This window comes from Macaca nemestrina, chromosome 2, assembly GCF_043159975.1.
Source record: "Macaca nemestrina isolate mMacNem1 chromosome 2, mMacNem.hap1, whole genome shotgun sequence".
Taxonomy (NCBI): domain Eukaryota; kingdom Metazoa; phylum Chordata; class Mammalia; order Primates; family Cercopithecidae; genus Macaca; species Macaca nemestrina.
The window spans coordinates 45,234,485-45,245,512 of record NC_092126.1 but is presented as its reverse complement, the minus strand read 5'-3'; the positions used below and the strand labels follow the sequence as shown (position 1 = coordinate 45,245,512).

Here is an 11,028-nt window from a genome sequence, read left to right as displayed (position 1 = left end):
AAAAAATCCAGATTTAGATCTAGTCCTACAATACCCTAGACCCCATCTCCATCTCTAGACTCTGCCTCTCCCTCAGTACTCTCAGGTCACGTTCGCCTGTTTGTCTTCTAGGATGCCTACAGGACTGCCTGCCTCGGGTTCTTTACATTTGTTCTCTCTGCTGAACACTCATAGCACAAATATCCTTAGAGAGACCTTCCATGTTCACCCCAATACAAATAATCTCCACCCCATTTCCCAAGTCAGTCTATATCACGTTGCCCTATGTTATTTCTTCTACTGCATATCACTATCTAAAATTCCTATTTACAAATTGTCTCTCTACTAGGATATGATACATGGATATGATACATGAGGTCAGGGGACTTCATCTGTATTTTTCTCAGCTGAATCCCCAGTGTATAGCATAGTATCTGGATCAAAATAGATGATAAATTTGTGAATGGATTGATTCACCTGAATTATTTCAGCACAAACTAAATTGTAGTAATCACACAGTTGGTTTCTAATAATTATTCATATTTAAGAACATACCCTCATCTTCAAAGAAATTATCAAATACAATTTTTTTTTTTTGTTTTACTAACTCATTTAGGAACTGTTTTCTTTTCTGGAAAATAAGTTTATGCTAGACTAATTTTCAAGGCTGAATATTTTTCTTCAAATGAAATAAATACAAACACATTTCTATATACACAGCATTTTTATTAAATATACTCTGTGAGAAAAAGAACACCCTAAAAGTGCCAGATTTCATGTAAATCCAATAACTTAGTAAATACAATAGTGAAAAAAAAATCAGAGGGAAACATAATTTAAATAATCTTATAAAAGAGCAAGAACATATCTTAATCTTCATATAAGAAAACAATCATCAAAATATAAAAGGGAAAGAAATCTCTTTTGTAGGAGAATATATTTCAAAATTCCACCTGATCATTTCATTTAAAAAATTCTATCTAAACACATGGGCAGTCTCAGTCTTACCAACATGTATGTTTAAATCAATGGTAGAAGGGGAATTTAGACTACTCATTCACACTGGGATAAAGTGACATTTTTGTTGCACAACAGTATTGCTCACTGCACTAAGAGTGGAAGATGGAGGAAGTAGATTTCTGGCTTCAGTTGTTAGCAGCAGAATTGGATTAATGCTAAAAATTTAGGAAAAAAATAGGGCCAAGCTGTAGCGATTTCCAAGTAACACAAACATTAACCAAACATTGCCAATTTGTAACGGGCTACGAAAAAACAAATGAAAATACTCTACATTAATATAGCTTTATGTTACTTTCTAATAAAGATACTCAGTGGGCATATTCTAAATTATATAGGGCTTCTATAGAGACCTAAACTAGCAAGTATAATATGAAGCTAACAGGATAGTGTCAACATATCTTGGGGTGTTCTAGCCAATGTTTGGCTACAAGTATTTGGAAGGAGTCAAATAACTATATGCACATTCAAAATGAATACTTATAAAAAGAAATCTTAATGTATCCAATATCCACAAACTGAAAAGTGTTACACATGTTGTGGGGGAAAAATACTGATGGTTGGCTGAATGACCAATTATACATACCACTTATGAAAAGCTGGGTGATACAGGTGCAAAAATATATATATGCACACATGTATCTCTAATAACATCCTACCAACATATATGTGTTGGATGACATAGTTAAAGCTGTATTACCAAACTAGGATATGTCAGGTATCAATGTAGTTAAAATTAAATTTTAAGTAAAAAGCTGCTGCTACTTAAACAAGAGAGTGAACTTTGGGGTTTATTCAAGAATTAGTTCTCATATATAAAAAGTTTGATATTAATAAACAATTCTTGTCACCAGAAGGTTTTAGACAGTATAGAAACTTACAGAAAAGTGTTTTTGGACCACTTTAAATAGTTGGAGGAAGCAAATAAAAGGATTAAACTGGATTATGAGTATGAATGCATTTATGATCAAAATTAACACACAAAAAAAATCAAAACACATTTCACAGCAGAACCTGCAAAAACTTTTGTATTCATCTTTTCTGAACCATAAAAAAGAATTAGTCTTAATATGACTTTTAAGCAACAAAAATAATGTAATCATGAAGTATCAGCTTGATTATGAATATATTTTATTATCTTTATCAGTTGGTAAATTAACTGTGTTATCCAAAAAGGCTGACCAGCTCTAACTAGTATGAACAGGATATTGAATTCATTAATGAATATATAACTATTTTGAACATACAAATAATCTCTGGTTTTACACACCCACTACATTTCAGTATCCTGTAAACTGTGAGGCATACAATATGTTTAATGTGGCAGAAAATCATATGAAATGATTATTTTATTCTGTTCAGTCCTTTTCCCATTAAGCATGCAAACACTGTCATAACCATCTTTGGTTTTACTTCTACGAGGTCGTCAGGTAATGCATATATCCGGGCACCGATCTTCCGAGCAACTGAAATGGCATATCTTGAAGAGACAAGAAAAATATCTTGGTGTTATCCACTGTGTTTTCACTTAACATATTTTAATAAAAGAGTGAAATATTGTGACAAGATTAATTTTATGGAAAGGTTAAGTTTGTGAGTCTTAAATCATATTCCCCATACAAGTTATATTTAAAAATATGAATTTTAAGGGCATAGTAACCTTTCCTATAAGGATTTTAGAGAATTAAAGGGCCACTGTGTTCTAATATAAACCATAAAGGCTTACTTAGCATTGTTCAGCTTGTCCTCATCAGATAAGTTTTCTCTCCTGATCATTTCTTGACGAACTGCATTTGGTGCAATGGCATCTATTAAATCTAGAACAGGTAAACTTGTGCTTATAGATTTATCCTAGAAAACAAAGCATAGATGAACATTCATAATCTTCTGACCTTTAATTTTCATTATTTTCAGACTCTTCTGATCATATAACTGAAGGCAATCTATAAATTATTTGTACCTAACCTAACGTTCAGCTTTTCTGCAACCAGCACACATAAATAACCCATTTAAAATATACTTTTCCTTAAATCTTTATATAGAGTTGTCAGCATACCTGAATAAGGTTTGTGGACATGATAGCTCCTAAGTATGCTAACTCTAGTCTCTATTCTGTAAAAAATACACATCTTTTGAAAGGGAGTAGATGAATTTTTAATTACCAGTTTTTAAATTCTACTCATATATTTCTTAGACCATAAATCCCAAAGCCTTCCCTTAATATTTTTCAGAAAGAAAAATGAAATAGCGAAAGGGAACATTTACAAAGACATTGTTCTTATTGTTTTACATGTTTTAGTTTATTTAATCCACCTTTTAAACCCTAGCATATTGATAGTAAAGGAATTCTTTTTTTAAAAAAGATGAAGAACATGAAGTTCCTAAGATAGCTCAAATGACTTGTTTACACAACCAGTAAATACAGAACTGGTATTTGAACCCATGACAGTCTGACTCTAAAATGCCCAAGAGCATTTTGAAGTTACCACCAAGGCAAGCTAAAAATAGACAACTAAATTGTAGTGAATAGTGCATTGCAGATGAAATCAGACATCCTGGTCTGAACTGATTTTTACCACTTATCAGTACTTGAACAAATTATTTGTTCTCTCTCTCAGCTTGAATAGTGGCCACCACTGCTTGCCTACCCAGAATCTACCCACTCTTTACTTCTTCTATACAAATAGAACCCATATTTTTGCTCTATATCCATACCTCCTTCACATAGACATAAGCTTCAAGGAAAGCCGACATTCACAGTTCCAGGAGTGAATCTAAATTAACCTAGGTCAAGCATTCTCAATGGAGGCAGGGTGATAACCTTTTTTATGTATAAAGCATGCAGTGCATGAACAGGTAGGTATACAGTGTATCTCTGCATTAAAATTTCATGGGAGAGAGAGAAAAAGGGAAAAAATGTCTAAAAATATTCCTTAGAGGATAATTTTCTTTTAAGGTTTCAAAGCACTGGTCTAAGCCAAATAGAGGAATCCTATTCTATTACCACAGTGATTTAATTTGGGCCTATGTTATGGAAAGCCAGCAACCGCTCCTCCTGGATGTGAATGGCGGATGAAACCTCTGTCACAAGCAGCAACTATCCTATGATCAAAAGGAAAACCAGCTTTAGGGTGAAGCTGGCACATTAGATGGCAAAGCAGAGATGGGAAAAAAAAAATTGAGTTCCGAATGACATTCTTCAATTATTGGTTCAACCAATCCAGAAGTCTACCCTACCTCTGGATTACTGTTATTGTGGTCAATACCTTTCCTTTCAGTTTAAACCACTTGAAATTGGGTTTCTGTTACTTGAAGCCAGAGCACCCTTTCCTAATCTCTAAAGTAGAATGTCATAGGATTCTTAGGAATATTGAGGTGGTATAGGTGAAAGCATCTAGTATAGGCTCTAGCCAAATGTCAGTTCTTAATCAATATCTAATAAAACAATTTGAAGCCATGTGAAGAACAGTAACAGGCTTCTTTGAACCATGATCAGCCACTTCATTTATTACTTTTTTTTTTTTTTTTTTGACACGGAGTCTCACTCTGTTGCCCAGGCTGGAGTGCAGTGGCGTGATTTTGGCTCACTACAAGCTCTGCCTCCTGGGTTCTGGCCATTCTCCTGCCTCAGCCTCCTGAGTAGCTAGGACTACAGGCGCCCGCCACCATGCCTGGCTAATTTTTTTTGTATTTTTAGTAGAGACAGGGTTTCACCGCGTTAGCCAGGATGGTCTCAATCTCCTGACCTCATGATCCGCCTACCTTAGCCTCCCAAAGTGCTGGGATTACAGACGTGAGCCACTGTGCCCGGCCTCATTTATTAATTTTACAAAAATTTATATTCTTATTAGGAATGTTCATTTTATGATACAGATATTTGGGCAGGGGTAATATTCTTATTAGGAATGTTCATTTTATGATACAGATCTTTGGGCAGGGGTAAGGGTAAAAATAATTAGGTCCTTTAAGTCTATCTGATGCTGGTAATCTGGATCTGCTTTTCGTATCTTCTCTGTTTCTGAGAAATTATCATACCTGTTTGCTCAATATGTAGTCTGCAGACCACCCACATGAAAATTATGTGGGGTACTTGTTAAAAGTGCAAATCTAGCTCCACTCAAACTAATGTCAGGTTATCTATGAATGAGGCTGGGAATCTACATTTTTAATAAGCTCTCTAGATGATTCTAAATGTGTACTGTATTATACTTTCTAAAAATAATATTTATTTCATTCTAGAATAAATTTTAATTTCTATGGGCTTATCTTTCATATATTTATGATTAATTTTTTAAAAGACAAGTGACTTAATTGTGCTATAATTTGATTCCTTATTTATATGTGTTATTTTAAATATTTCATTTAGATTTAGGAAACAAGTATTTTTCCCACCCATTTTCTTATGAGTTACTTTGGGTAAAGCTTCTACTGAGTTGAATGAAAATTTTAAGTTTCTAAAGATTGTATCAGATCTCTTATCTCCTTGTTTTCGATAAAATAGCCCTGTCTTCCAAATCCTCTAATTCGTACATTATCAGTGAAAGACATTTTACTTTTGCAAAGGGAAAGGGGTTACAGTGAAAACCCTTAGGTTAGTATATAAATACATTTCCACTATTTTTCCTTTTATTTCCTTAAGTTAATCATAAAGAAATGACCTCAGCAAAAAGAATTTCATTATCTTAATCTAGAATTACCTAGAGCTTGATTTTCAAGATAATCATTTTTCCCTTTATTTGATACATATTAGAATATTTCATTCCACTGCTGTTTCTGTCATTTTAAAAAATAAAAATGGAAAGGCCGGGCATGGTGGTTCACACCTGTAATCCCAACACTTTGGGAGGCCAAGGCAGGCAGATCATGAGGTAAGGAGATTGAGACCATTCTGGCTAACACAGTGAAACCCCATCTCTACTAAAAATACAAAAAATTAGTTGGGCGTGGTGGCGGGCGCCTGTAGTCCCAGCTACTCAGGAGGCTGAGGCAGAATTGCCTGACCCTGGGAGGCGGAGGTTGAAGTGAGCTGAGATTGCACCACTGCACTCCAGCCTGGGCAACAGAGTGAGACTCCATCTCAAAAAAATTAAATAAATAAATAAATAAATAAATAAATAAATAAATGTAGAAAAACAGTGATGTGGCCACCAGACTTCCCTAAAAGGCTCAGCAGACTCCCCTGCCCCGCCACATATGATGCCCTTTATATATTAGCAATGCCAACAGCGTGGTAAGCCCCATTTATTGAGCCCTTAATATGTGCTAGATACTGTTAAGCTCTTTACATTTTGTTAACTTACGTAGTCTAACAACAATCTTAGTAGATAGGGATTATTAATTTCCCCATTTTAGATATGGGGAAACTGAAGATAGAGAAATTAATAACTTGCCCATGGTCACACAGATACTAAATGCTGAGCCAGTAGTTTATTCATCAGTAGATGTAGCCCTGCTGTTAGTATAAACTGCTAAGGTTTCTGTAAAACAGATGCCCTTCTCATGTGGTCCCACACTCCCCCGCTTAGCTAATTTATATAGTATTGCTGACACCCCATACTGTGATTCTTGTTTTATTTGCCACCTTCCCTGAATAGTGAGCTCTTTGAGGGTACTATGTAGCCACAGCTACTAGCAAGGCAGCTGACACAGGGCAAGCTTTGAATATTTATGTAATAAATGAGCAGTATGTTACACAGCTAATCAGTAGCTCAGCCAAGAGTCAACCCAGGACCATAAAACTCCAAAGCTTGGCTTTCCACTTGTGCATAGACAGACCTGGATATGAAACCCAGCTGTTCTGCTTAAAAGTTGTATGACAGTAGACAGTTACTTAACTTCTCTAATGCTCACCGTTTTGCTCAGAGTATTTAATTAAAAGAAACAATATGTAAAGTGCTTAACACAGTGACACAAAGGACTCAATAAATGGTAATTATGATTATTATTTGCTGATATACCACCTTCTCTATCTTCTTAGCAAGAGAAATTTATTTTGTGGCTAAAAAGGGTAAATTTGTCTTTTCTGAAATTCCTAGTTATAGTGCTACTTTGATTATAATTAAAATGTTTTTTCTGCTAGTACCACTTAATATAGCCTTCAAACATAATGACTTCTGTAGTTGGAAAAAGCCTCCCTCACCTCAACTATGTTTTAGCATTCACTGCCTCATTTCTTCACTATTTGTGCTCTCTTTAAAGATTTTATCATTAAGCATATGCAAAATGCCAAGCACTTTTGCGATGTTTCTGCCACCTCAGTTCTAAGTAGAGCCAAACTCTCAAGTCGGCTGTTCTCTATGGTTGCTCTCCCTTAAAAGGTTTATGCACTCCCATTTCTCAACTCTTTTATTCAACTGATCACCAAGTCTGTCTTTCCAGTTTTAATGTCTCCTTTCACCACCCCCATTTTCCTAAAATTACCTCAAATTCAGGCCTAAAACTGAATTCATCACCTTTTCCAGGAAGAAGCTGTACCTCATGACATCCCCATTTCTATTAGTGTTATCTGTTTTCCAGTTACCCGTGCCCAAAACATCAAGAGTTTTGGCTCTTCCCTCCCCTCTTCTTCCCCAAATCAGGAAGCCAAATCCTAGTTCTTCTTTTGCAATAACTTATAGCTTTCTAATCTTACCATTTCCATTCCCAGCCCCAACCCCCTTATTACTTCACACCTTGAGTACTGCCTTGGATTCTTCTGCACTGTCCTTGCAGTTACACTATTCTCCCTCCCCATCCTGTTCACCACATGCAGATTAGTATTCCTAAAATAACTGCCTTTCTTATTACCCCCTTTACTCAATATCCTTTATTTAGGCCAAAATCCTCCACAATCTTGACCCAATTTATGTCTTGCACAACATCCCTTAGGAACCATCTTATTTCTCCTAACTTTCTTAGACATGCCTTTATTCAAGATGGACCCTTCTAAGTTTGTTATCCCCCTTTCTCTCCACCAATTCAAATCCTCCCGCCATCTATGATGTTCAAATCCAGCTGTCTTTATCGGCTCTTCACTGACCATTCAATTGGAAATGATCAAACTTTTCATCCACAATATTAGTTGTATTACTTGAATTTTGTCATTTACTCTATAGTATTGTTACCTTCTCAGTTATACAATCTTTGTCTTTAAAATAAATGGTGAATACTCTGAGGGCCAAATTAATTTCCTATACTTTATACCCTTTTCTTTACTTAGAAAAGTTACTTAATAGGAGCTCAATAAATATTAATTTGCTCCTAAATATTTTCTATTGTATTAGCTATATACATGCTTAATATTTTCTATAAATTAATGTGCAAATGCATATAATTTCAACATAACAATTTTAAAGAATAACTGCCAATTAGAGAATTTTATAATACAATGCCCATTGCTATTTTATATTTTTGTGTTCTATGTCTAAAACACAGAGAGACAAATCATGGATTGAAAATTACTTCAAAAAAAAAATAAGAAGTAACAAAAACTCAGTGTCATTAGTTTCTTCCAAGATAGAAAAGGAAAAAGAAAAAAAAAAAAAAAGCAATTGAACTAGGACTCAGGCAACATCTCTGCCAATATCCAGCTGTCCTATTAAAACCGCCTTGGGCCTCAGTTTTTGGCAAACATGAGAAGATTGAATTGATAAATTTCTGACGTTTCTTTCACTTTGTAATGTTGTTAAGCATATAAAGCAAGGGCAAAGAGAGAAATAAAAATGGGTAGATATCTCTTAGGATAGCTTAGTGTTTCATCTCTTTGTACTTTATTTCAGTAAAAAAACACAAATTGATTGCAGTTTTTCACACATAATAAAATCACAAACACAAGGCTCACTGAATGAATGTGTACAAGCAGACATGCTTATTTGTAGCTAACATCGGCTTGCATGCAAAAGCAAAACACAATGGAAATGCATGAAAATTAGTGGGTAGGTATGTACAGATTACATTTTGAGTGCTTTATGAATCATCCACAAATGCTCGGAAGTGAGTGTTAAGTGCCATTATGAAGCCAGATGACAAGATTTTTTTTTCCTACCAGTTTTCTCAATTCCCACTTGGATCGGTTTGGCTGGCTCTGTTATGCCTTGGAAATGATGTCAATACAATTCTGAGACTGCTGCTAGGGAGCACAAAACATTACAGGTCCTATATAAACAATGGCTTATCTTTTTCATTTGATAACTGGATTTTTTTTGGCTCTATTCTGTTTATTTTTTAAGATTAGATTACCAGAGTCAGATAATATTAACCTGCATTTATACTTAACTGGACAACCAATCAAAAATTTAGTAATTAAAACTGAATATTTCAAGTTTACACATGCCAAATAATTAGTATGCCTAAACTCATAAATCATGTTTCTGACATACAACATCAATATAATTCTAAGCCAAACCAATGTAATTTCCAATAAAAATTCATTCCTGGCCAGGCGCGGTGGCTCATGCCTGTAATCCCAGCACTTTGGGAAGCCGAGGTGGGCAGATCACAAGGTCAGGAGATCGAGACCATCCTGGCTAACATGGTGAAACCCTGTCTCTACTAAAAACACACACACAAAAATTAACTGGGCGTGGTGGCAGGCACCTGTAGTCCCAGCTACTTGGGAGGCTGAGGCAGGAGAATGATGACCCGGGAGAATGACCCGGGAGGCAGAGCTTGCAGTGAGCCGAGATCGTGCCACTGCACTCCAGCCTGGGTGACAGAGCGACACTCCGTCTCAAAACAGAAAAAAATTCCTTCCTATAGCAACGGAAAAAGAAAGAAATTTAAGAGTCTTGCTTACCTTAAAGCTGGAAATAGAAGTCTTTTTGTTTGCACTTTTAAGAGTCTGATTGACCCATTTAATAATAATTTCATCATTTACTTTTTCACCCTCTCCAAGATCTGATAACACATTCAATGTGTACCTGCAACAGAAAAGATGTATATTTGAGACTGAAAAGGGTAAAATTTGCTTTCACATAATTTATATCAATGCTTAGATAAATACTTAAGGAACAGTTCAGTTCTAACAAATATTTCTAATTTTAGTCTGGCATTTGCACCCAGTTACATTCCAAAGTTACAAACCTCATTAATCAGAAACAAAAACTACTACATGGTAGTTTTAAAACTTAAAGCAATTCCTTATGAAGCCATTTTTAAGAGGCATTAATAAAAGTGATAGTGTTTCTGGATATTGACCCATTTTTAAATAAAATACAATTTACAAAAAAACCATAATCAACAGTAAATCCTTTAAAAATTAAAATATTTTACATTGTATATTTCTTCTGTGTTCATTATTGTTCAAAAATAGCTAAAAGTTTAGTTCAGATTACTTGTTGGAGGAAACAGGCAGTGTTGGTACCAACATATCAGCCTTTACCTTCTCATCAGCTGCCATACCAATGCCAGGGTAAGTGTTGAATTCCCTTCATTTAGGTCCTGCCCAGCAATGCCAACCAAGGAGAATTTGGCCTTGTTCTTCCCAAGTTCCACTGCATAGTTACAGTTTTCAATCTATAAATAAGTAAAAGTTTGGGTATAAAACAGATTTTTAAAAACATATCTCCTGAATACACCAGCCTAGTTCAGCCATCTGAAAAACAGTTATGATGACACCTTAAATTTATATGACCAATTTCATAATAATAACCCAGGGAAAGCAAGGACATAATTATTTCCATTTTATAGTTGAAGATTTAAAGCACTGAGTGGGTTAACCTAAATAGAGGAACATCTGGCTGGAAAGTTTTAAGATCCCCTCCTATTCTAAAAGTCTTGACTATCCAGGCCGGGCGTGGTCGCTCATGCCTGTAATCCTAGCACTTTGGGAGGCCAAAGCAAGTGGATCACCTGAGGTCAAGAGTTCGAGACCAGCCTGGCCAACATGAAACCTCATCTCTACTAAAAATACAAAAAGTAGCCAAGCGTGGTGGTGGGTGCCTGTAATTCCAGCTACTCAGGAGGCTGAGGCAGGAGAATCACTTGAACCTGGGAGGTGGAGGTTGCAGTGAGCCAAGATCGCACCATTGCCCTCCAGCCTGGGCAACAGAGAAA

General features: G+C 35.5%; 1 protein-coding gene across 12 annotated transcripts in view; it reads right to left on the bottom strand.

Moving 5' to 3' along the window:
• Window positions 1–1,057: 1,057 nt before the first annotated feature.
• LOC105469999 (plastin 1) overlaps window positions 1,058–11,028 on the bottom strand; it is a 128,735-nt gene continuing 118,764 nt past the window's right edge. For 11 of the 12 annotated variants that reach the window (XM_071091062.1, XM_011721688.3, XM_071091058.1 and 8 more), the window contains exons 13-16: window positions 10,355–10,488; window positions 9,770–9,893; window positions 2,723–2,847; window positions 1,058–2,476 (exon numbers count right to left, since the gene is read on the bottom strand). In XM_071091062.1, coding sequence (XP_070947163.1) covers window positions 2,341–2,476; window positions 2,723–2,847; window positions 9,770–9,893; window positions 10,355–10,488 — 519 coding nt within the window. In that variant the 3' untranslated portion in view covers window positions 1,058–2,340. Of the gene's footprint in view, window positions 2,477–2,722; window positions 2,848–9,019; window positions 9,101–9,769; window positions 9,894–10,354; window positions 10,489–11,028 lie in introns of those variants that run through there. The other variant, XM_011721689.3, reaches the window with a different exon arrangement.